The sequence below is a fragment of the Leopardus geoffroyi genome, chromosome B4 (genome assembly GCF_018350155.1).
Source record: "Leopardus geoffroyi isolate Oge1 chromosome B4, O.geoffroyi_Oge1_pat1.0, whole genome shotgun sequence".
Lineage (NCBI taxonomy): Eukaryota > Metazoa > Chordata > Mammalia > Carnivora > Felidae > Leopardus > Leopardus geoffroyi.
In genome coordinates this window covers 127608491-127636302 of record NC_059341.1, presented here as the reverse complement: position 1 = coordinate 127636302, position 27812 = coordinate 127608491, and the positions used below count along the sequence as shown (strand labels likewise).

At 44.1% G+C, this 27812-nt stretch overlaps 1 protein-coding gene across 2 annotated transcripts in view; it reads right to left on the bottom strand.

Moving 5' to 3' along the window:
• BTBD11 (BTB domain containing 11) overlaps positions 1–27812 on the bottom strand; it is a 317388-nt gene that overhangs the window by 122598 nt on the left and 166978 nt on the right. For both annotated transcript variants that reach the window (XM_045466348.1, XM_045466347.1), the window contains exon 2: positions 12583–12732. In XM_045466348.1, the coding sequence (XP_045322304.1) occupies positions 12583–12732 (150 nt within the window). The remainder of the gene's footprint in view (positions 1–12582; positions 12733–27812) is intronic.

The following is a 27812-nucleotide window of genomic DNA, read 5'->3' as shown; positions in this document are numbered from 1 at the left end:
AGGCACTTATCTAGAATCTACCGCAGGGCGTGGCCTTTGAAAAACTCTGGTGAAGTGTTTGAGGGCTAAATCCCAAGTCTCCCAAAACATATGCCATTGCGGAGTCCATGGGCCGGGGCTCAGGAGATTGGTCAGCCTCTGCTGACAGAGTAGAGCTTCCAGCTGAGGGGTCTCAGAGTCCGACTGGTCTGCAGGGGGGTGTGGGGGCTGATGGGTCAATCCGCATAAATGACCCCGCAGCCTCTTGGAAGATAAATTGCCCTAAGGGAAGAGAGCCTGGAGGGGCACTAAGTAACCAGCAACGAATAGGCAGGAAGCTGGTTATGGAACCAACAGAAGCCTGGTCTCTCAGATCAGAACTCCAGCCCAGGCGATGGCAGAGCTGAAAGAGCTTTTCTTGGAAAGCTGTGAAAGTGGGTAGAAGCCAAGCAGCTGGGCTCTGGGGCCAGAGGATGAGGCTCTGATGGGCAACAGCAGACAGACATTTGGTGCTCCTGTAGGCACGACACTTCTGAGAGCTTTATACACATGATAGATACCCTTTAGGTGCCACACAACCCAATGAGGTAGGTCCTGATAGCATATCTGTTTTACAATTGAGGAAGCTGAGTCCAGGGAAATCATTTGGCTAAGTCACACTGCTACTGAGTGCAAGAACTGAGCTTCAAACCACTGTGATTTGGGCCTCTTAGCCACTATATCACACTGCCTCCATGATGGTAGGAGAGAAGGGGTCTTCATTCACTGGTAGCTCATCAGGAGCTCCAGAGATCATGGCTGACTTGGATACACCCAGAATTTTGGCAGAAAAGCTTAGCCCATGTTTAACTGGCATCTGTCAGTAACCACATCCTTGGTGGGCACAGAGTGGGGACAAGCACAGAGGCCATGGCAGACAGGGTCAATGGCCAGCAGCTTTGGAAAGTATTGCAGACTTCCCAGTTCTGCCCTTGGCTGTGATGTCAGGGTCCTTAAAGGTGGCCTTAGCTGTGGGCAGGGGCAAAGGGTGAGGTTTCACACAGATTCATGGGAGGTCAAGATTTCAGAGTGAGCCACAGCAAGGCCGGAGGAAGGGATGGCTATATGTGAGATGCTACCTGGGGACTCTCAAAAACTGCTGGGTGATTCTGTTGCCTCTGGTGAGGTGTCTAGTAAGAAGTTGTTATGGCCAAGGTCAAAGAGGCTGCTGCCTGTATTCTCCTCTAGGACTTTGATAGCTTCCTGTCTCACATTTAGGCAGAGGAAAGGGAAACAAAGGCAAAAATGAACTATTGGGACCTCATCAAGATAAAAGTCTTCTGCATAGTCAAGGGAACAACAAAACTGAAGGGCAGCTTACAGAACGGGAGAAGATATTTGCAAATGACATATCTGGTAAGGGGTTAGGATCCAAAATCTATAAAGAACTTATCAAACTCAACACCCCAAAAAACAAAGAATCCAGTGAAGAAATGGGGAAAAGACATGAATAGACACGTTTCCAAAGAAGTCATCCAGATGGCTAACAGACACATGAAAAGATGCTAAGTATCACTCAACATCAGGGAAATACAAATAAAAACCATGAAGAGATACCACCTCACACCAGTCAGAATGGCTAAAATTAACAACACAAGAAACAACGAGTGTTGGTGAGGATGTGGAGAAAGGGGAACCCTCTTGCACTGTTGATGGGAATGCAAACTGGTGCAGCCACTCTGGAAAACAGTATGGAGGTTCCTCAAAAAGCTAAAAATAGAACTATCTTATGACACAGCAATTGCACTATTAAGTATTTACCCAAAGGATGCAAAAATACAGATTCGAAGGGGCACATGCACCCCAATGCTTATAGAAGCACTATCAACAATAGCCAAACTATGGAGAGAGCCCAAATGTCCATAGACTGATGAATGGATAAAGAAGACTGTAGTATGTATATACACTGGAGTATAACCCAGCCATCAAAAAGAATGAAATCCTGCCATTTGTAACAACATGGATGGAGCTAGAGTCTAAGCAAAATATGTCTGTTAGAGAAAGACAAATACCATATGATTTCCCTCATATGTGGAATTTAAGAAACAAAACAGATGAACATATGGAAAGGGGTAAAAAAGAGAGAAGGAAACAAACCACAAGAGACTCTTAATGATACAGAACAAACTGAGGGTTGATGGAGGGAGGTGGGTGGGATATGGGCTAGATGAGTGATGGGTATTAAGAAGGGCACTTGTTGTGAGGAGCACTGGGTGTTGTATGTAAGTGATGAACCACTGAATTCTACTCCTGAAACCGATATTGCACTGTATGTTAACTAACTAAAATTTAAATAAAAAGTTAAAAAAAACCCACAAAAACCTATTGGGTGAACTTTTCAGAGATGCTGGATTTCCAGTGAGTTTGCACTTAAGAGGCAGGGTCCGAGGGCCCCCCTCACTCCCCAATAACTGACTCAGCACATCACTCACAGTCCTTCAGGAGGAAAGCTGAGCTGCAAACAACAGGGGGGGAGTAGGAGGGAAGAAATGAAGGGAGAAAGGCCCCCATTAGGAAAATCTGAGGAGCATTTCTGTTTCTAAATCGTAGGATGCATGGTAACCTCTGGAAGGAGAACAGTAAACTGCTGGGTGCTTGGCCAAAGAACCAAAGACCCAGAGACTCTGAGAGTTGGGTGTGGCCTCCAAGCTGATCCTGGGTGTCCTCCTGGGTGTCATCTCTGTAGCATCCAGCGTGGGAAATGTCACTGTCACTATTGTTACGAACAGTAGTTAACAGGTGCCATTCACTGAGCACCTACATTGGGCCAGGGACAGTGAGTAAGCACCTCACAGGCACTGTTTCTAATCTTCATGTGCTCTGCAAAGCATGCGTTATGTTAGGCCAGTTTTACAGCACTAATCTGTAGCTGGGGGGATTTTGCCTCCCAGAGGACACTTGTCAAAGTTTGGAGACATTTTTGGTTGCCATACCCAAGGGCCTGATACTTGGTATCCTATGGATAGAGATCAGGGATGCTGCTAAACATCCTACAATGGACAGGACAGTCCCCACAACAAAGAACTTAGCTCCAAATGTCAATAATGCCAAGGTTGAGAAATCTTATTTTACACATAAGGAAACTGAGGCAGAGACAAGATTCCAATCTGGGTCTATCTGACTCTAATGCCTGTGCCCTCACCCTACATCCTACTCTTCTTCCAGAGATGGCCCAATGCAGCTGTGGTCAGCTCCAAGTCCATACCGAGGCAATCCGGTTAATGAATGCTCCATGCCCTGATTGAGTAATTCCATTTCTGGGAATCCTTCCCAGTGTTAGAACCCAAAATGTAGCAAATCTTTATGCACAAGGATTTTCACCCAACCTTCTTTATGGGATCCAAAATTTGACAAAGAAATGTATGTTTAAAAATAGCAGCATGGTTAAATAAGCTCTGGTACATCCATGTGATGAAATAATAAATGGATGCAGTCATTAAAAATGTTTACACAGAACTGAAATAACACACAAAAAAATACTCCTGTTAAGTAAGGTTGAAAAACAAATGAAATTCACAATCACATACTGTGAGATCAGGATTATGTTATTTATTTATATTTTATTTATCATTATTATTATTATTTTTTAAATTTATTGTCAAGTTAGCTAATATACAGTGTATATACAGTGTGCTCTTGATTTTGGGGGTAGATTCCCGTGATCGCTGACATACAACACCCAGTGTTCATCCCAACAAGTGCCCTCCTGAATGCCCATCACCCATTTTCCCCGCCCTCCATCAACCCTCAGTTTGTTCTCCGCATTCACAAGTCTCTTATGGTTTGCCTCCCTCTCTGGTTGAAACTATTTTTTCCCCTTCCATTCCCCCATGGATTATGTTATTTAAAAACTCTGCACTGAGTAAACATCAAAAAAAAAAAAAAAAAACCCAACACTCCAAACAACCTCCAAAATATTGACCAAAGATTTCTCTGTCTAGTGGGATTGTGGGTGGCATTCCCTTCCAACTTGTCTATAGTTTCTGAATTTTGAGTTACGGCGTGCATGACTTGGCATTATCAGGATAATAAGCTTACCAAGGTGATATGTTTTCTTTCATATACCTTCCATCTACGTCAGGCTGGAGTATCATCTTTCCATACATCTTTCTCAAAAGCTCTCATGAAAAAGTTCAGAACAAGAAAACTCACAAGGGAATGAAGAAGAGAAGGTCCATGATTTGGACCCCTGTACCACCCTTCTAGTTCCCCAAGATGCTGGGGCACCTCTGACCTTGGTTGGGCTAACCATCTCCTCTGAGCATCATTTAGCTAGCCCTGCACTTCCAGGTTCCTTGCTTTTGCTCCTCTTTTCTCACCTTGGAGTGCCCTTTCCCTCATTCTCTCAACTACTGAAGACCTTTAAGCTGTGACCAAGTATTACTTCTTCCATGCAGCTCTCCAGGATGCACCCAGTCAGAATCCCCCCTGTGTACCCACAATACCTGCTAATAAAGTCTGACATGTTACTTGTTTCTGTCATGTTTCATGCTTAATTGTTCGCACGGTATGCTTTCCCTACTGAGCCTCAAGAGCAGAGACTGTGCTTCATTCATTGTCCTGTTCCTGGAGGGGCAGGATGTGTGGTGGCTAAAAACATGCTGTCTGGACTCAGACTGCCTGAGTCTGAGCCTCCAATGTGCCACTAACTAGTTGCATGACTTTGGGTGAGTTATTTAACCTCTCTGTAAATGGGGATTTTTATAAACTAATGGATTTATTGGGTGGATAAAAATAGTACCTACCTTATAATATTAAATGAAGTAATGCATATAAATCACTTAAAACACTTGAAGTCTAGCATATCCTAAGTGCTTAATAAATATTCAGCACTATTTCTTTTTTCTTATCACCATCACCATCGCCATCATCATCATATCACCATCACCACCATCATCGCCACCATTACCATCACCCTTACTACCATCATCTTCATCACCACCATCACTTCCATCATTAATGTCATCATCATCATCATCACCATCACCACACCATAACACCACCATTACCATCATCATCGCCACCATCACCACCATCATCACCACTACCACCACCATCATCACCACCACCACCATCATCACCACCACCACCATCATCACCACCACCATCACCATTACCATCATCATCGTCACCATCACCACCATCATCACCACCACCATCATCACCATTACCATCATCATCGTCACCATCACCACCATAATCACAACCACCATCATCATCGTCACCATCACCACCATAATCACAACCACCATCATCACCACCACCATCATCACCATTACCATCACCATCGTCACCATTACCATCATTGCCATCACCACCATCACCACCATCACCACCACCATCATCACCATTACCATCATCATCGTCACCATCACCACCATAATCACAACCACCATCATCACCACCACCATCATCACCATTACCATCATCATTGCCATCATCACCACCATCATCACCACCACCATCATCATCGCCATCATCACCACCATCATCACCACCATCATCATCGCCATCATCACCACCATCATCACCACCACCATCATCACCATTACCATCACCATCATCACCACCACCATCACCACCACCATCATCACCATTACCATCACCATCATCACCACCACCATCACCACCACCATCATCATCGCCACCATCACCACCATAATCACAACCACCATCATCACCATTACCATCACCATCGTCACTATTACCATCATTGCCATCATCACCACCACCATCACTTCCATCATTATTGTCATCATTATCATCACTATCGACATCATCAGCCTAGTTCCTGACTGGAAGCCCTAAGGTCATCTCTGAGGAGGTCTGGCCATGGGAGATGGAATTGGTACAAGTATTCTGCAATCACTAGCCCCATCTCAACCACTACCCTACACGTATGTAGAGCACATATCTGCTGCTTCACCTGTCAGCTTCAGGAACTGAAAACAACAAACACACTTGTCACTAGCTGCTCTAAGTTTGGGCAGCTGCAGTTGGTTCCAGAAACCTTATAGAATTCACTTATAACCAGGTTTCTCAAATGTCAGCCATGGGGGAATCACCATCAGGACTTCTCTCATATCTGTGGGCTGCAGGTACAATTTATCTACTTAATGTTTTTCTTTAAATTAGCTCATTCTTTCACTCATTGTAAAAGGAAGCTTCATATCAGTGCCATAAATGGAAAACCAATATTTTTCTAGTGCTCATGAAAAATTCATAGCGATTAAAAATAAAAAGTGTTTTGTGTATCACCTATGATCATCTCCTGTCCCACCCTTGGGAAATGCTGCTGTAACCTGCCAGACTCAGGTTATCAGAGAAGCTCCCACTAGCCATCCCCCTGCATGCCAGATGTGATCTCCCAGGACAAAGGGCTATACATTCCAATGGTAGGCTTCTTTTGAACAGAAGACAGCAATGGAGACAGCAACTTCACCTTCTTCCTTCCGCTCTGTCTCATCCACACTCAGCTGCCACTTACTACAGTACGTTTTCAAAACATCCTATAACCCTGGGAGAGAAAGTATCGTCACCCTTTTTCCATAGACGATAAAACCAGAGATCAGAGTGACCAAGTCACTTGCCTTATGTTACACAGCATGGAGGAGAAAACAGAGGCATTCTCCAGCATCATAAACTGCTGTTTAACCTGCCTCACCCAAACCCCTTCCCTTGAAAATGAAAGAATGAAAAGACCACGTGTAATCCAAGTCATTAGATGCAACAGAAGACTGAACTCTGGATTCAGCAGGAAACTTACCATTCATTTACTCATTCATTCATCAAATATTTAGTGAGTCCTACTGTGTGCCAGGCACCGTTCCAGTCCCTAAGGATATAGTGATATTAAAACAAAAATCTCTCAGCTGTCATGGGTTTACAGTTTTAGTGGCATGGACAGAAAATACATAAATAAACATACAGTATGTCAGGTGGTAATAAATGCCATGAAGAAAATTGAAGCAGGAAGAGTGTATAGAGAGCAGTCGGGGAGGGGGAGGCGGGTGGTCACAGGAGGACCTCTCTGAGGAAGTGACATTTGAGCAGAGGCCTGAATAAAGTGACAGAGGAGCTTTGTGAATATCAGGGGAAGAGCTTTACAGGCTGAAGGGGCAGCAGTGCAAAGGCCCTGTGGTGGAGTGGAGTATTTGAGAAATACCAAGAGGCCACTGGCCACTTTGCTACCTGAAAGGGTCACAGGTGCACCCCAGGGGCTAGAGGCAGCACGACTCTCTGAAAAGAGCCCAGCTACATTCCAAACAAGGAGAGAAACCCTCTTGTCCAAGCAAAAAGGACTGAGCTTTTTTTTCTTTCTAGTGATACTGAGGAGAGATAACCCAGAAACTCTTTTTACTCACTGTTGTAAATTAATGGCCCCATTCTGACTGCCTCATTGAGTGGAAGCGACAAGTTCACAGTTTAGTGTGAAAAGACAATAAAAAGAGGCATTTTACAATGAGGCTCTCATTTTCTCCCCTTTAAACCACAGAAAGCAAACACTGTAATTAATGACTGTCCAATGGGGTTTCATTGAGAGCTTGTGGCTAAGGCTGGGACATCAGGCAGAAGAAATGAGGTAAGACCTCAGAGGACACAAATGTGGGATTGAATGGAGCCAAATGCAGAGTCAAGCGGATTCGACAGTAAGACGATCCAGGACTTCTGCTTTTCCCATGGCCTTACTAGGAGAGACCGGATGGACCCAATTCCCTCAGATCTGCTCACTGGTTCAGGGAAGGAGTGCCTGAAGGAACTGCCCACCAGTCTCTAGGTCAACTGTGATGTTCAGTGCATCACCATTTTCTAGGGCTCAAGGTTAAAAAAAAAAAATCCCAGCCTGTGTTAGTTTGGGGGTCTCTTAGCATCCTAATTTAGCTTTGTACTCAAATATTTTAGACACACGTAGGTTTAGTTCCAGGTCTCTGAGATCAAAATCCAGTTCCATAGAATATTTAATATTCGAGTGGACCTTCATCAGGAGTTCCCCTCATTTTCTTCAGATCTTTTTTTCACAGACTCATTCGCTGTGTGCCATCCCGTTATTCACTGACACGCGACAGCGATTTCCCACACTAGGAGTGATGTGTTAGGTGTTCGTGATGCGAAGCTGAATTGGAACACAGTGAATCAAGGCAGAGAAAGAAAAAACTGGGTTTGAATTATCACTGCCACTTACCAGCTATGTGGCCTTGGGCAAGACACATATCCTTCCAAGTCTCAGTTTCTTATCTGTGAAATGGGAATACCTTTAATCTATTTCAGACACTTGGCACACGGTAGGTGCTCCAGAAAGAGTGGAGGTATTTTCGCCCCAAGCCATAATAGGCTGGACAAAGATAAGTGCTCTGGACATCCTGATTGACCAAGTTCTGAATTTTAATGTGATGCTCTGAAGCTATAGGCAGGGTCTGAAGCTATAGGGAGAAGTCTCAGCCCACAGGGTGGTCCCCATCTGGATAGAATCCTTTGTGACTTTTTGCACCTCCGATTATGTTTAGAGGAGAGCATCCACGATGCATCCTACAAAGCAAATGGCAGATCCTCAGAGCTGGAACACAGCCCTCACTGCACCTGTAACATGTAGAAACATCCAATGGGCTTTTCCCAGAGGGAGGGCAGTCTAGAGGCGAGGCGGAAAAGCTCAGTCCCAAGCCCTCCAGCTCATGGGTATGGTTGATCTTAGACAAGTTGCTCATTCTCCTCTTGCCTCCATTCCTGCCAGTGTGGACAACAGTCATTACACTGGAAATAACTCATGTGGACTTATCATAGTTCCCTGGTTCAGTAACATCAGCTGCTGCTATTATTATTACTGACTACTGAGAAGGCCATGGGTAGGGACTCTGCCCTTGACCCTGGGCAGCCTGATTCCAGAAGAGCAGGGATATCTGGGAATGAACTCACTGCATCTCGCCCTTGCAGAAAAACAGTAGTTTCTACAATCCACACTGGTAGAGTAATCTCTGAATATGAAGAACGGCTCTCTATGTACACAGAGACAGCAAGGCTTGTATTGATTCAGACCACAGAGCAAGCCACTCTAAATTACAGTCAGATCAGAAAAGAAGGCAATTTTATTACCTCCAGTCGCTGAGGTGGCTTATCAATGTGTTTCTGCACACACGTTCTGTGAGGCTGACTTAATGAATGTACAAAACCCCTTTGTAATTAGCAGCACCCCATTTGTACGCCAACAATTCGTATGTGAAAGTCAACATTCAACGAGAACGACAGCGTCTAGTTTACAGAGCAAATTGTCCTTAAAAACAGTTCATGCGGCCAGCCGCTCCTGTAGGCTGCCTGCTTTGGTGAAGTACAGATTTATTTAGCAAATCCTTTCTTAGAAGAGTGCCAGAAGTCGGTAGGGCCCCAGCCCAGGAGCTAGACTCCAAGAGGGATCCTTAACGTATCCCAGAAGAAACCTCTGGGACGCCAGTGCAGAGTCAGTGAGGGAGCTCTTCCCAGGTTATGCCCACACAGACACCACCCCACTCTGGGGGCTGCTTGGACCTGCTACAACCAAATCCCTGGGGAGCTGTTAAAATGCAGACACTTTCTTATACCTTTCCAATTATTGAAGATTTCAAAATATCATTCACACACATCACTGCTTCAAAATAATGGAGTCATCAAAACTGTTGCTAGATCCTGTTACATAATGTGCTAATAAAAGTGTAGAATGACTACATCGCAATTTTGATTAAAAAGATTTAGGAGCTGAATTTTATTTATTCATTTTTAATGTTTATTATTTTGAGAAGAGAGACAGAGCATGAGCAGGGGAGGGGCAGAGAGAGAGGGAGACACAGAATCCAAAACAGGCCCCAGGCTCCGAGCTGTCAGCACAGAGCCTGATGCGGGGCTCAAACCCACAAACCACGAGATCATGACCTGAGCTGAAGCTGGCCGCCTAATCCACTGAGCCACCTAGGTGCCCTACACTTTGTGTTTAAATTGCAATTGTTATATCTTGATAGCGTTAGCTTTGTATTTCAATATGTTAATATTCACCACCTATTCTTTTTAAAGCATTAACAATTTTCTTTTAATGTTTATTTGTTTTTGAGAGAGAGACACACACACAGGGTGTGAGCAGGGGAGGGGCAGAGAGAGAGGGAGACACAGAATCTGAAGCAGGCTCCAGGCTCTGAGCTGTCAGCACAGAGCCTGATGTGGGGCTTGAACTCACAAGCTGTGAGATCACGACCTGAGCTGAAGTCGGCTGCTTAACCGACTGAGCCACTCAGGCACCCCTCAGTAGCTGAATTTTAATATAATCAGCCTCCTTTGTAAATGTGTCCACTTATTTCATGCATTTAAAAATATTATTCTGAGGCAGGGTCCACAGGCTTCACCAGACTGTCAAAAGGGTCCGGGGCACCCAGAAGTTTAAGAACAATAGCCAACTGGTAGCTGGAGACCCTGTGACTGGTGGCATCTTGTGACTTCTGGGTCTGATAAGAATCAAGCACAATTTCCAAATTCAGGTGCAAGGAAATCAGCTCCCTAATGACCACAGGGCTCACAACGGCTTCAATCAGCTACAACTTCTCTTTCTGGAGAGGCAAGCTATGTGCCTGTCCTGTGTATACAGGAATTCCTTTGGGAAGAGGTGCAAGTTGCCTTCTGGACCCTGAATCTTTCATGGTTCAGAACTGTCTAGAACTTCACACCAACTCATACTTCGACATAATCCAGCATTTCTGAGATCAATGCTCCGGTCCCATCAGGAACACAACAGTCAAGTAATTTGGCAATCAATGGAATCGTAAGTAAATACAGTTTTATTATTTTGTTCTGCGTGGCCAGACTCAAAGAGCACAGCCCTGAATTAGAGGGTGCATAAACATGGCAAATCACTGCTCAAACTGGAGACACCCAACCTTCCTGACAATCCCTCCCTTCTCTCTGCCTTTCTGCTCCTCTCTCTCCCTCCCTCCCTCTCTTTCCCTCCCTCCCTCTCTCTTCTTCTCTTTCCCTCCATCCCTCCTCCTTCATATTTCTTGAAGGAGTACTATGTGCCGGGCAGTATTCTTGGCATTGGGATTACATCAGTGAACAAAATAAATATCTCAACTTACTCTCTGTAAATATTCAGAGATAAATAATTTTAAAAAAGGAAATGAGTAAAAATATAGAGTGTGGCTAGGTGGAGGGAGAAGGCAATGATTGCTAATGGTTATCAAGTTTCTTGTTGGGGTGATAAACACTGGTGTTCTAAAACTGATTGTAGTGATGGTTGGTATACCTTAGTGAGTAATTAAAACCCACTGAATTGCACACTTTGAAGAGGCAAACTTATCTCAGTGAAACTTTTGTTAAAAAACAAAAAATACAGGAGGATAAGGGTCTTCAGGGTATCATAATTTTGTGTGAGACTTGAAGGTAATGAGGGAGTCAGCCATATGGCTATCTGGTGGGGGAGTGGTCGAGGAAGAGGGAATAGTAAGTGTAAATGTCCTGAGGCATGCCTGCTATATTCACGGGAAAACAAGGGGCCAGGATGGCTGGGGTGGGCCTTGGGGGAGACTGGATGAATAGAAGGGATATGTGGGGTGGCTCGGAAGCAATTGTAAGGGCTTACTTTAACTTTTCCTACGGGTCTGATGGAAAGTCAGTGGAAGATTCTGAACAGAGGAAAGATGTGATCTGACATATGCTTTGTATAAACATTTTTTAAATTTCTTTTTTAAATGTTTATTTATCTTTGAGAGAGAGAGAGAGAGTGTATGTGTGTGGCGGGGGGGGGGGGGGCAGAGAGAGAGAGGGAGACAGAGGATCTGAAGAGGGCTCTGTGCTGACAGCAGACAGCCTGATGCAAGGCTCAAACTAGTGAACCGCGAGATCATGACCTAAGCCGAAGTCAGCCGCTTATCCGACTGAGTCACCCAGGCGTCCCCCGGACGTACGCTTTAAATGGATCTCACTGGAAATCGACAGTGACCAGCCACCCTATATAGACCATTTACTGTGTGCCAGCCACCACGGCAAACCCTCTCTATGGGCATTAGCTCATTGAATCATCACAACTATACTACACTTTAAGTTAGGTGCTATTTTTTTCTTTATTTTACTTTTTATTAGAATTTTTTCTAAGTTTATTTATTTTTGAGAGGGAGAGTACCAGCAGGGGAGGGGCAGAGAGAGAGGGAGAGGTGGAGCGGTGGGGAGAGAGAGAGAGACAGAGAGAGAATCCTAAGCAGGCTCCGGGCTGTCAGTGCAGAACCTGATGTGGGGCTCAAACTCACAAACTGAGATCACAACCTGAGCCGAAATCAAGAGTCAGACACTTAACCGACTGAGACACCCAGGCACCCCTATTTTCTTTATTTTAGCCTCAGGAAACTGAGGCTCAGAAAACTTATGACAGTGACAAAGCCAGGAAATTTACCAGGCCTGTCTGACTCGAGCCCTTGCCTTCCCCACGGCTATCATGGCACCGTTTTGTGCACACAGCATGTGCTCAATAAAAGGTGTCACCTGGTTGGTTACAAAGTACTGTCCTGAGGGCAGTGGCACCTTGGGCACGGAGAGAGCCAGAGAACGGCATCCACTTACTCAGCTCTGCGATGCTGCCCACACGGGTGGCCAGCAAGGACTGCTCGATGGTCCTCAACTCCGACTGGCTGAACATGGGCATTTCCCCCGGCTTGTTCGTCCGCTGAGGGTCTCTGTGAAGGTTCAGGCTGTCTGGCAGGCACAGCACCCCTGCAGTGGGTGGGGAGAGAGAACGAAAGAAAACAGGCCGTTATTTTTCAGTTAAGCAGAGGAGGGGCGCGAAAGCCTTGCACAAGCTCAAACCACACCAGAGTTGGTACCGCAAAGCCAACACGGGGACCAGGGCTCTGAACTCCTTTTAGAAGTGATGACTAGTTATTTTAAAAGATTTCCTGAGAATCCTGACCTGCTGATTTTAACAAACGTGTGGGTATTCATCTGCATGCACACATTGCTAGGGGACACAAAACAGAACACTCTTTCCCCCTCCAGCCTGGCTTCTATCCACTCAGAGATGCCTTTTGAGAAGCCAGCAGTCACTGTCCCATTCTCCCTCCCAGAGGCAGCTGCCATCCCTCAGCGTCCCTGAGCAGCCTGCTGGCAGTCGCTATTTGCCCAGAAAACTTAACTCTGGGTGGTTGGGCTGTTATTTGCTAGACAAAACTCTGGCTTTCTCTGTGGAGTTACATGTCAGGAGGTAGGAGAGTCCCCATGGACATTTATAACTTTATGGTGAAAACCTATGGGAAATCCCTGGAATCGAATAATTTCTTCCCTTCTTTTCCATTCCATGAGCATTTAGCAAGAGCTTGAGAACTTAATTCGGTTTCTTATTTAGAAATATTCACTTCTCCCTTCACCACCCAAAAGTTCCTATGCAAAGCATGCTTTCTTGCTCCTTGACTTTGGGCTTGACGAACTGACTTCCTTTGGCAGAAAGTATATGAAGGGACACGATGGAACCGAAGGCCTGAAAGTGCTTGTATGGCCAAACTTGTTCTCTTGTACCTCCGCCATCATCGTGAGTGGAACATTCCCTTGCTAGTCTGCTAATCGAAGGGGGAGAAGACACATCCCTGTAGCTTCGAGCTCCTCCACAAAAACAAACATGTATTTGGTATGCCTTTGAGGTAGTGTGGGGTTTTTTTTACTCAGCATTGTTTTGGTGATAACTAACAGATACAACTACCAAGTGCAGATCATTGAGGACACAATGGGCAACGCAGGCAGGTATTGTGCTGTGCTAGGGATTGAGGATTCGGTGATGGATAGAATACACACACTCTCTGTTCTCGGTGGGCTCATAGTCTAAGCGAAGGAGAAGACCGTTAACACACATAACCATGAAGCTGTATAGTACATGCTCTACTGTAGGAGAACAGGAGGAATGAAGGGGTGTCTTAGCAGGGATCTGAACAATGAGTAGTTGTCAATAAATAGGAAGCATTTATTGAGTGCCTACTCTACTCCCAACGCTGTTAGAGGGTTGCATTTTGGAGCTACAAAAGCAGCAGAAGACATATTCGAATAGTGCATAAACTAACCAAGGAGACAAGACTGCCAATGGGAAAATAACATGGGAACGATACAAGTGTTAATATACAGGTGCTGAGGGACTTAAGCCAACTGGTAGGGGGAGTGGAGACAGACAGAATGCAGAGGTCAGCAGTTCAAGCCCACTGCTCAGCCTGCTTGAACTACAAAGGCTCAGCAAACAAAGACTCCTGCTTTGCAGATGGGCAGGTGTGAGGTGGTACCAGTCACACAACCAGTTCTGACCCGTGTTGCCCAATTAGTGACTCTAGACACACTGAGCCAGTCACTTGTTCCTGGGTGTTTCCCATTCACACCTAACAGGATGACACAGCGGAGAAGGCCATGCCAGTAGGTGATTTTTGGATGAATCCCGAAGAAGTGGATGAACAATGAAAATAAACGGTCACTGGTAATATTCTTACAATCAGGAAACTGATCAAATAAGTGTCTTTCTAAAATTTTTCTGATATTTTTCAGACATTTGATTGTGACTCAGGATAAAAAAACCTTTTATATCACAGCCCAGTGTACACACACACACACACACACACACACGCACACCCCATACATACTTTGCATGTTTTCCATGAAAAAAAAAAAACCTCATGATCCTTACTACGTAGGACACACTGTCATTTTTTCCCTTTTCACTTCTCTTCTATCTTATTAATAAAAATGCTGGTCTGCAGCCCCCAAAATGATCTCATGACCCGCTAATGGGCCATGATGAGCAGTTTGGAAAACACCGTGGACTGTCGTAGGACACAACTCGGCATTAAGTGGACAATACAGATTCACTGGGCACTCCTTAGTCCTGTGTGGAGCTCCATGTGGGATGGAGACGTGATGGAGAGCTGATCCCTGCAGTTCAGAAACCCTCAGCCTTGCAGGGAAGATAAGACCTTCATGGAGATGCCCAACATCTAAGGCGGGCCTCCTGCCTGTCTCCCTTCCCTCAATAGATGAGTCATCTTCCTGTTCACCCCAGGCTGGGATGCCCTGAGTCATCCTTGCTTCTTCCTGCTTGCTCACCTGCTGAGATATTTGGTCAGAGGCCAAGTTGAGTAGCCGTTGCCATGGCAATGAATGTTGGTCCAATCCCTCATCGGATGTCCCCAGTGTCCCTGACTCTTACTCAGAACACTACTACCTGTGGAGAGCTCACTGCAGATGATCATGACCTAGTGTGGTAAGTAGCTCAAGGTTCCAGGGGATGAGGTGGTGGTCAGAGGGCTTCACAACAAAGGTGACCCATCTCCACAAGTGAGCCCTGAATGTCGGGGAGGACAAAAGTTTCCTAATTTATAGTACAAGTGACACTTACATGCACTCAGAGGATTGCTTTCTTGGAATCTGCATTATAGGCAGCAAGTTCTCATTTCAAACATCCATGTGAAACATTGCTTCACACACTGCTTGAGGTATAAGCAACTGGGGTGGTCTGGAACCCAAAGAACTTCAGTCCTGGCTCTGCCACTACCTATCGGTGTTTAACTTTGGCCAGGTCACAAAGCCTCTCTGGACCTCAGTTTCCTCTTCTGTGACGTAGAGGTCATAATGATGGCCTTGTCTCCCTCAAGGGGCTGCTGTGGGCAAGCAATGAAATGGGATAATGTGTATTAAAGCATTTTGCATGTGCTGAGCAAAGAATAGGGGGTCAACATATGTTAACTGTGAGGAAAATCACAGTTAATGTGTATAAACCCAGCTTTGGACTACTTTAGGCTTTATAATAAGAATAAATAATTTCCCTTGGAAGTTTTCCTCCTTTTTTTTTTAGGGGGTTATCAAATTTACATGTGAAAATAGAATTATTCAAAGAAGTTTGAAACCTAGATTACTAAGATTTAATAAATCTATAATGTTCTATTATGCAAAGATCATACACCAGGGTTTTCTTTCTTTCGGAGGACTCTGGGATATATACATAAACTGGAATTATTTGTTTTTTGTAAAAAAATGAACTGGGTCAATAGGAAGGTCCTAGCATGTTATTTTAGTGTTATTTTAGTTAGTACAGGCCAGAGCTTTGGACTACTCATCAATTTCCATTACTGGAGCCAAGGATAGCCACAGCCTGGTGCTTGAGACTCAAGTTCAAAGACAGGGGAACCAACATTCAAACATGACTTCTCTGGATCTGGAGGGAATAACCTCCTTGGGGAGCAGGTGATCATCAGCTATGGTCAACAATGAGTGTGAAGGGGTCATGGTCTCCCTGAAATTCTCTTACCTTGGGGTGGGTTGTACATTTGTCTAAGGGGAGAAGTTCATTCACTTTCTCAAAGGGGTCTGTGGGTCCTAAAAGATGATGGCCTTTGAATGTCCATCCTCCCAGCTACAACCAGGTCTCTCTGCTTTGGGACTGGCTGTAGGTGGGGTGCCGTGGTCTGGCACAACCATGAGCTCCAATCCCACAGCAGCCTCTGTGCAACCTGGACAAAGAACTTCCCAGGTCCCCAGATTCCATGTCTGCAAAGAGGGGTTAAAATATCTCCTTCATTGGTTTATTGCAGTGATTACACAAGATAATACGTATCCTTAAAGCCTCTGGCCTATAGTAAGCTCCTGCTAAATACCCTGTTCCCACAAATGTGCAGTTTTGTTTATTTAATGTCTGGATTCAAACAGTCTTGAGGATCATCTTTCCAAAATCTTGTGGGACTGGAGACAGACAACCTTTTGGTTAGGTTGCTTAGAACATAAAATATGAGAACTCCTCCTCTGGGCCAACCACATGGGCATTCTGTCTCCGATGGGGACAATCAGGGCTGCATTTCTGCCTCCCTGCGTGCCTACCTTCCTATATGCTTAGGAAAGCCCCTCAGCAAATATAAAGTCCCCTCTCCCCATCCCTTCTCTCCTCTCAGCTTTTCTCCAAGTTCCATTCTATTATTGGATCTGGATGCCATTTACCCACCAAGAGAAAACCAAATAAGACAGCCACCAGCCCTCAGCCATTCTCCCCTCAATGACGATGGTGACGACAGTGATGGAGGAGTTCAAGGAGATTATGCACGTCTTGGCACTCAGTACATAGGCTTGGGTTCTGCTTTGTCTGTCTGGCTGCAAGAGGAGAGAACAAACTCTCCAAGCCTCGTCTGCCCAGCTAGACCTTGTTTGCTGCTCAGTTATACCCAGAATTTAAAGTGGAGGGTCCTGGCACCAGGACCAGCTTTAAGAAACAGGAAGGAAGCAGCTGGCGTTCAGCAGACCAACCCTTGAACGGGTACCAGCGAGACCTGGCCAGGTTCAGATTTCTGTGGTGCCCAACCCCAGCTGTGTGGCACAGGGCTTGCGACTTGGCTCTTCTGAGCTTCTGTTTCTTCCTCTGTAAGCAGTCTGATGCTATCTACTGCCTAGCATGGCTGGGAGGCCATAATGGGATAATATATATGGACAATCTGGCACAGAAAAGGGGGTCGATGAATGTTTGCTAATAATCCAAGTGAAGTTCTTCGAAGCTAAAGATTTAGGAATTCAATAACATGGTGCCAGAAGGCTTTCTTTTACCGTTAAACTTATTAAGGAGCAAGATAGGAAGTTATCAGATTTTTAAAAATATTTGCACAACTGGCTTGAAAACCCCTTTTTCCTTTAAGATACTTGGCAGTGGGAAACAAATTCAGGGCTGGCTTGGCGAACCCATTCATGTGTGACAGGCATGCCATACTCCAATTAGAATAAACCCAGACCATGGTTCATTTTTCCTTCATAATGAATTACATTCAAAGGGAAAATTCTTAGGACTTCTGAAGTCAAACCATCAAAAGAAATACGAGGTAGAAAACACAAAGATGGAGAATTTTCAGAAACGGGTTCAATAACATGCCCATAAATGGAGCCTGAAGTACTTAAATGGAATAAACATGCTGACCTTGAAAGAACATGAAGATACTTAGAGATAAACCACAAACATTGAGCCCCACAAGGACAACAGGACACATTTCTGCCCTCAAAGGCTCCTGGTTGGCAGGAGAGACAGACCCAGCACCAACGGAAACACTATGAGGGATGGATTAGGGCAGAGGCGTGTATGAGGTCTCACTAGGGAGCACAGTGAGGTGAGCACACATTGGACCAGGAGTTTCAGGGAAGTTTCCCAGGGTAGCTTAACATAGGGGCTGGGACTTGGGGAAGCAGACACCCTATAGCTGTGGAGTGAGACTGTGGAATCTGGAGCCCAAATGAATACTTAGGTTGAATTGAAGCTCTGCCACTTTACAGCAATGTCACCCAAGCCTCCCTGTACCTCAGTTTCCTTGTGAATAACACAGGCATGGTCATAGTGCAATCCTCATAGGGCCACTGGGTGATCAAATAAGTAAACACATGTGAATCTTGGCCATATAAATAGCTCAGTAAATAGCTCACTATAATAGCTCACGATGATGATGATGATGATGATGATGATGATGATGATAAGGACATTCCAAGGAATAATAAAGGCCCAGAGGCATGTGTTCTGCATGTAACTGGCTGGAGAAGAGGGAACAAGATGGAAACAGAGTGTGCAGGAGGAGGGACTGGGAGACAGGGACGGAGGGCCCTGGGTTACAAAGGGTCTAGATTTAAAAACTAAACCTTTACCTTCCAGCTACTGTGTTTCTCTCTCTTCCCTTTCACAGACAAAATCCTAGAAAGAGTGGTCTGCACCAACTATCTCCATTTCTTCCTGGTCCTCAGGATCAGACCTAGACCTAGTTATTGCCATTTCTGCTAAGTGCCCAGCAAGTTCACATTCATCCTTCAAGGCCCAATTCAAATGTCACTTTTGAGATCCTAAGACTCAAAAAAGCTACAGGCCCTGTTCTTAGGGAGTTCCCAGTCCAGAGAGGGAGATCCTGAGAAATGATGAAACCACAGCTTATTGTAGCTGGTGTACCTACTGCATGCTGAGGCAGAGAGAGGCAGGGACAAGGTAGGGTCACAAAAGAGGAAGTGGCCCAAGGTGACACCATAGCCTGCCCTCCCCATATGAGCCAGGTGCAGCCAGCTTTCCCTAGCAGTCAGCTCAGGAACAAGGGAGCTAATTAGAATCTGAGTTTGGGTGTGTCAGCCTTGAGAGCAGGGCACAGAGGCAGCCATGCTGTTATTAAGGCACTGTGTGTGGTACGAGGCACACCAAGACAGTGAGGCGACACTAAGAGCATAAATAAGAAAATCAACTTGTTACAGGACTGTGAAGAAACAAAAGCAAAATATTCTGCTCATTCATTAATTCATCCATTCATTCAGCGAGTACTGGTTCAGCACCCACTAGATGCTGGGGTGCACTTCTGGGTACTAGGAATCCCATACCAAAATACTGGAAGCCCTTGCTGTCTTGGTACGTGTGTTCCAAATACGTAAGTAGAATATGTAGCTGGTTGGCTGGTAAGTGCCATGGAGAAGAGAAGAGCGGGAGGATGGGGAATGCTGGGTCCAGGAGCAGGTCTGTCCTACTAAGAAGGGGGCATTTGAAGACAGACATGAAGGAAGTGAGCATGGGAGCCAGGCTGATATATTGGGGGAAGAGCAAGCCAGCAGAGGGGATCATAAGGGTAAAGACCGGGGCGCCTGGGTGGCGCAGTCGGTTAAGCGTCCGACTTCAGCCAGGTCACGATCTCGCGGTCCGGGAGTTCGAGCCCCGCGTCAGGCTCTGGGCTGATGGCTCAGAGCCTGGAGCCTGTTTCCGATTCTGTGTCTCCCTCTCTCTGCCCCTTCCCCGTTCATTCTCTGTCCCAAAAATAAATAAACGTTGAAAAAAAAAATAAGGGTAAAGACCTCAAGAGGGGTGAGCTTTTCTTGCTGGAGGAAGGAACAGAAGGTGAGGAAGTAGTAGGCAATCGAGCCAGAGAAGTGCTGAGGGCAGTTTGGGTTGAGCCTCGTGGGCGACTCTAGACTTTGGTTTTGACTCTGAGGAGGATGGGAGCCACTGGAGGATTCTGAGTAGAGAAGCGATGTGCCCTGACCTTTCTGGAGGGCTGGTGGGTGGAGAACAGGTTGTAGGGAAAGGCCAGGGCAGAACCACAGTAGTAACAGTGAAGATGGTGCAAAAGTGATTCTCCACACAATGTGAAGGTAAAGCCAGTGGAGTTGCTAATCGGGTGCAGGGTGTCAGAAAAAGAGAGCAGCTGAGAACAGCTCCAGGGTTTTTGGTCTATACAATTGAATGGATGGATTTGCCATTTACCAAAATGGGAACAACGTGGGAGGGGCAGGCTTATGGAGAAGATCAAGAGTTCAGTTTTGTTCAATTTGAGATATCTGCTGGACACCCCAGAGGAGATGCTGGGCAGGCTTTCTTGCTGTCTCTCCTCACCTCCCATGAAGCAAAGCCTCATCATGCAAGCCCCATGGTGACTTATAGCTTTTCCCCCGTGTTTCTTCTTCCCTGTCCCTAGGGAGCATTATTAAATATCCTTACAAGATTGTTGGATGCCCCCTTCGTCCTCCCTCCTCTCCCAGCGTTCTCCCTTCATCGCATTATCCTTGCAACTTCTCCTATAGAGTCCTGAGCTACATGCATCTCCTAGGGGCTCAGAAGGAGAAGGAGACTCATCTTCCCAGTGTCCTTGTCTCTGTAGGGATGAACGCCTGGGTCCCTGCAGGGCTTGTGAGCAATCCCAGGAGTCCCTGACTCCTCCTAAAGGGCATTTTAGACCTCCAGCTAGGTCTTGGGTAGCTGTGGAAATGACAGAGGTCAGATTTTAGAGATCATCTGGTTCCCAGGACATGGACTGTGGCTTTCTGGAAGTTCTCTGAAAAACATCTCCCTTGCTCACTATACAGCAGTGATACTAATGGGTATTGAGTCACATGGTAGTGATAAACCTCAGCTCTGGGTGTGACTGACAGGGAAGTTGTGTGTTTGAGTGTTTTGAGTTAAAAACTGGTCTCTGATGTTTCAATAAACACGTGGCAACAGGCCAGAGTAAAATAATGAGGAGACAGCTTTATGGACAATGGAGACTCTCTTGTCTTACATCAAGGTGCATCTTGCTGTTGAATACTTATAATGCAAATTCATCCACCAATCTATCTGCTCAACCATCCATTTATCCATCCATTCAAACTTCTGTTTATGTAATGAATCATCATTTAATCAATTAAAGGGTAATTAATTAATTAAGCTTTTTTTTTTTTTTAGTATCTACTATGTGCTACACATTGTGCTAAGCAATGGAGATTCAGCAGGAAACAAAACAAAGTAGCAGCTCTTGTGGAGCTTAATTTCTATTCATCTATCTATGCACCCATCCATCTATCCCTCCCTCCCTCCCTCCCTCTCTCCCTTCCTTTCCTTCTTTCCTTCCTTCCTTCCTTCCTTCCTTCCTTCCTTCCTTCCTTCCTTCCCATATAATCTGCCAGACTGGATTACAATGAAAAGTAAGACACAGACCCTGTCCTGAGACGTTATGAGAAACTCATAATCTAATGGGATAAGTACACATGCTCATGAGTGTCACAGGTGCTATAAGAGAAGTCCATACATGCTACACAGATGACACAAATAGAATCGGGATATTCCCCACCTGGGTGGTGTGTCAGGAAAGGTTTCATAGATGAGCTGATGTTCACTAGGTGAACCGGATTAGGGGTGAAGGAGAGAAGGGCAAACCAGACAAAGCAGCAAAAGCCAAGGCATAGAGGCAAGGAAACTCCGGGTGCACTGTAGGGACTGTAATCAGCTGGGGCGCTGGACTGAAAATCACAGTGAGGTGGAGACAAGGGAGGTAGGTGGAGACTGGATCATGGATGGGCTTGAGTGCCTTGCTGAGGGGCTTGTACATCATGAGAAGGGGGACAGTTGAGTCCTCTGGGAGGTAACTCTGATGCCTCATTTGTTGCCTCCAGGAGGTCAGGACTCATTGCTGGTGTTCTGGACAGAATAACCATCAAACACCCAGATTCGTCCATAGTCAGTGGGAGATATGACAGAGGCAGAGAATGGCACCCTGCTCAGGCTGCCACCAGACCCAGATCAACACGTTGCCCCATAACATTCTTTGCCTCTCAGATCTCCTGGACTCAGAGTGCTGCCTGGGGGTCTTTTCTGGCTCAGTGGGTGTCTCAAATTTGACCTCTGGGTTTCCTGGACTCTTGATACCCACTTGATCCTTCTCCGTTTCTGTCCGAGCCTCAAGATCTTAACCAGCCCCTTGGTGTGGCTGAGCAGGGCATGTGGCTGGATTTCCGGACCCGTCAGCACTGTGTTGACAGCATCCCGCCTAGGCTGACTCTTTGCTTCCTTATCAACATATTGAGATAATGTAGGAAGTTGGAAGCTTGCCTCCATGCATCCTCTGTCCACTCTTCATCTTTCTCCCATCTTAGCCATTCATTAAAAAAAAAATGTAAGCTATGTTAACTAACTTGAATTTAAATTAACAAAAATGTAAGCTACCTAATTTCAAAGCATTAATTAGAAAGCTATCCACGCCCATTTCAAAAACTTCAACGCTAAGAAGGGGATAAAATGGTAAACTGAAAGCAACCTCCTTTCCTCTCCACCAGTAACCACTGTTCTCTGTCGTGTAAGGTTTCAGAATTTTCTGTCCATTCTCATTTATTGACTTATTCATTCACAAATAGCTACTGAGCCCAGACAATGTACAATTTGCAGACAAGACAAACAACACACAAGCCCTACCCTTATGGAGCTCAAAGTCTGGCTCGGGCAACAAAGTCTGGCTCGGGTAATCACAAATAAATGTACAAGTGCAACTGTGTGAAGTACCACGAAGAAAAAGTACATGTGTGTGCACCATACCCTAACCAATGTGACAGCTGAAAAATTGTGTCTAATTTGATCTCAAGTAATTACGAGCAAGACAACTTTTTCACAGCTATTAGCATCTGTTTTCCTTTGTTTGGGAAGTGCTTTTGCATACTTTTGCCTAGTGTATAGAAATATCAGATCCTTACTGATTTGTATAATTCTTTCTATAATAAGGAAATCTGCCCTTTGTCTGACATGCGCCATGCACACATTTTCTTAGTTTGTCACCTGCCTTTGAGTATTTTTCAAGTAGGACTGTTTTTGTTCAACACAGGCAAATGTATTAGTCTGACTCTCTTTGAGTTCTGGGTTTGGGGTGGTATATTTTAAATTTAGGTGGCCCCTATTCATTTCTATTTCTTTCTTCTTTTTCACCACCTCCCCTTCTAATAGACTTTATTTTCCAGAGCAGCTTTAATTCACAGCCAGATTGAGCATAAAATACAGAGACTTCCCACATGTCCCCTATGTTCACTCATGCATAATCTCCCCCATTATCAATATCTCCATCAGAATGGCACATTTGCTACAATTGAAGAAGCTACACTGACACATCACTATCATTCAAAGCCCACAGTTTACATTAGGCTTCACTCTTGCCGTTGCACATTCTATGCATTTGGAAACATGCATAATGAATGACATGTATCTACCATTATGATGTCATACAAAGTAGTTTCACTGCTATTCAATTGTTCCTCCTCCTTCATAAAATTAGTGCTGTACCTATTCATCCCTCTCTCCTCTTAATCCCTGCCCATCACTGATCTTTCAACTGACTCCATAGTTTTGCCTTTTCCAGAATAATATAGTATTTAGCTTCTTCAGATTGTCTTCTTTCACTTAGTTCCTCATGTATTTTCATGGCTTGATACTCATTTCTTTTTACCACTGAGTAATATTCCACTGTCTAGATATACTACAGTTTATTTATCCATTTATCTAGTGAAAAAAATCTTGGTTGCTTCCAGGTCTTGGCAATTACGAATAAAGCTGCTATAAATATCCATGTACAGGTTTTATGTGAACATACATTTTCTATTCCTTTGGGCAGATACTAAGGAGCTCAATGCTATATTAACCTTATATCTTGGAACCTTGCCATTACTGCTTAATACTTCCAGGAGTTTTTGGTCGGTTCTTTTGGATTTTCTACATAGATAATCACGTTATCTGTGAATGAAGACAGTTTTATTTCTTCCGTCCCAATCTGCATGCCTTTTTATTTCCTTCTCTTGTCTCACGGTATTAGCTAGGACTTCCAATACAGTGCTGAAAATCAGTGGTGAGAGGGCACATCCTCACCTTCTTCCTGATCTTAGTAGGACAGATTCAAGCCTTTCACCATGAAGTATGATGTAGCTGTAGAGATTCTGTAGATATTTTGTCGATAGAGAGTTTTATCAAGTTGAGAAAATTCCGCGTTTCCCTAGTTTACCGAGTTTTTGTTATGAATGAGTGCTGGATTTTGTCAAATGATATTCTGTATCCATTGGTGTCGTTATGTGATTTTTCTTCTTTAGCCTGTTGATGTGATGGATTACATTAATTGACTTTTGAATGTTGAATCAGCCTTGCATACCTGGGATACATCCTACTTGGTGTATAATTATTTTTATACATTATTGAGTTTGATTTGCTACTATTTTGTTGAGGATCTTTGCATCTATATTCATGAGAGATATTTGTCTGTAGTTTTCTTGTAATATCTTTGTCTGGTTTGGGTATTAGGGTAAGGCTGGACTCACAGAATGAGTTAGGAAGTATTCCCTCTGCTTCTATTTTCTGAGAAAGCTTGTAGAGAATTGGTATAATTTCTTCTTTAAATGTTTGGGACAATTCATCAGTGAATCCATCTGGGTCTGGTGCTTTCTGTTTTGGAAGGCTATTCTGACTCAATTTCTTTAATAGATATAGGCCTATTCAGATTGTCTATTTCTTCTTGTGTGAATTTGGTAGACTGAATCTTTCAAGGTATTGATCCATTTCACTGAGGTTATCAAATTTGTGGGCATAGAGTTATTCATAGTATTCCTTTATTCTTCTTTTAATGTCCATGGGATCTGTCGTGATGTCCCCTCTTTCATTTCTAATATTAGTAATTTCTTCTTTTCTTAGTTAGCCATTAGCTTGACCAGAGGCTTATCAATTCTATCTTTTTCAAAGAAACAGCTTTTGGTTTCATTGATTTTCTCTATTGATTTCCTGGTTTTAATTTCATTTACGTCAGCTCTAATTCTTATTATGTCTTTACTTTTGCTTACTTTGGATTAATTTGCTCTTCTTTTTCTAGTTTCCTAATGCAAAAGCTTAGATTATTGATCTTACATCTTTCTTCTTTTCTAACATATGCATTCCCTGCAATAAATTTCCCTCTAAGCACTGCTTTCTCTGCATCCCACGCATTTTGATAAGTTGTGTTTTCATTTTCATGTAGTTAAAAGTAGTTTTAAAATTTCTTTTGAGATTTCTTCTTTATTTAACCCATGTATTATTTAGAAGTGTGTTATTTAACCCTCCAAGTATTTGGAACTTTCCAGCTTTCTGTTTCTAGTTTAATTCCATTGTAGTCTGAGAACAGCCATTATATGATTTTTATTCTTTTACATTTGTTAAGGTGTGTTTCATGGCCCAGCGTGTGGTCTTACCTGGTGAGTGTTCCATGTGAGCTTGAGAAGAATGTGCATTCTGTTGTTGGATGAAGTAGTTCATAGATGTCCATTTTTGTCCAGTTGATTGATAGAGTTTTATCATTTATATTCATAACAAAGGCCCCCAAGGCCTGTAAGATCCTGAATCACCCAAGAAAGATTAAATCATGTTCAACAAGCTTTAGTGTCAAATATATCTAATTGTGTTCTATGTCTTCCAAGTTGAATTCAACTGTGTCCTTACTGCTGGATCTGTTCATTGCTGATAGAGGGGTGTGAAAGTCTCCAACTATAATAGTGGGTACATCCATTTCTCCTTGCAGTTCTATCAGTTTTTGCCTTTTTAAAAAAGTTTATTAGAGAGAGAGAGAGAGAGAGAGAGAGAATGGGGGGGGGGAGGGGAAGAGAGAGAGGGAGAGAGAATCCTAACTAGGCTCTGCATTGTCAGCACAGAGCCTGATGTAGGGCTCAGTCCCATGAACCATGATATCATGACCTGAGCCAAAATCAAGAGTCAGACCTTTAGCTGACTGAGCCACCCAGGCACCCCTTGCCTTTTGTTTTTGAAAGGTATGTTGAGGCTATTTTAGCTGTTTCTTTCCCATTTTAATTTTAACTCTAAATCTTAAGTATCTGAATATGATTCAACTAGTGAAGGTGGTCACGCTAGAAAGCAAAGGAAGGAGATGATGAATAGTAGAGGTGGTATGGAGGTGTATCTATTTACAAAAACTTCTGGATTCATTATTTGCATATGCATTAGGTACCCTGAAAAAAAATTTAGCTTTACCGCCTCTTGCCAATTCCCCACTTCTACTGTGTTTCACCCAGACTTGCTTGATAAACATTTACGCATTAAATTAATAAGTGAGTCCTGGGTAGAGTTCTTGATGGAAAAGAACGGTAAGTTGTAAAGAAAGGTGTTAATGATACATTAGCACCCCACTGAGGATTTCTCTCTGTTAGAGAAATAAAAGGGGGCCACAAAATGAATTTCATACCAGTTGCCAGAGCATTTTATGCCAAGGACAAATATCCACAGATTTGTTATCCCCAGGATGTCTAGAAACCACTTCCAGGTAATTGTGAGGGTACCTTTCACGGTGGAAGCCCATGTGCTTGGCAGGTTTTCAACTAGAAATCTCTTTCCAAGGGAGCTTCTGCAAAGTAAGAGCATGAACATCATTTATATTCATAACGAAGGCCCCCAAGGCCTGTAAGATCCTGAATCACCCAAGAAAGATTAAATCATGTTCAACCAAGCTCTAGTGTTAAGTATATCTAATTGTATTCTAAGTCTTCCAAGACTGATTATCTTTAATTAAACAGCCTGGTGACTATAGACTTATCACTTATTTGATATGATATAGTGAGGAACTATTCACTAGGATGTTTAATCAGTTGAAATACCCTATGGCTGACCACACAGAATGACAGAGGGGTGTGTGTGTGTGTGTATGTGTGTGTGTGTGTGTGTGTTTACAGGCACAGAGGAGATTAGGCCAACATTCTGAGATCTGGCTAAATGCTGCTGTTAACATAGTGTAGATGTTAATGGCACATAAAAGCATAAATCTGCCATTCGCGGCCTTCCTCGTACACATTGATATAAATAACTAATAGGGCTTTCACAATCCATCCAAAATACAAAGATTACTAAATTGGCTTTTAAAAACATTAGAATCCCATTAGGTTAAATTCAGCAGCTGATTGCTGAGCAAAATAAACCACAAGAGGACTCTAAATTCTCCTTTGTTGCTGCTATTAAAAGGTATTGCACTTTGGAAGAGGCCATGGACCCCTGGGGAAGTGAGCACGTGGTTCTTGTTGGCGAAGCGGGGCCAAATCCAGCTATACATCTGGATAAGGATGCTTCCAGAGAGAGTTCTCCCCCAGCGCCTGGTCTAGGAGTTCTATCAAGGAATATATGAAGTAGCCCAGATGTCACTCAAGGTTTCTCACCCTTTTAATTATTATTATTATTATTATCATCATTATTATTATTTGTTATTATTCCCTTCCCCTCAATAAGCCTTCTTGGACCTTTTCTTCCCTCCCTGTCCCCCACCTCCACTTTTATTTTTGGTATTCTGATGCTCTGACGTCTGGGGCCTAAGGGACCATAGAGGGTCTGCCCCTCCCTTGGATAGCCAGTTCCTGACAGCAAACTACTTGCCAGTGAGAGTAATTTTCAAATGTGAACCAACCAGTCCAGAGCTCACACTCCTTAATTAGGCTCTCAAGCTCCAGGTCACTGTCCCCCTGCCCTAATCATCCCGGGGCCAGGTATCAGACAGCCAGGCACAGCCCCTATACCCCAGAGCCCACTGAAGTTCTTT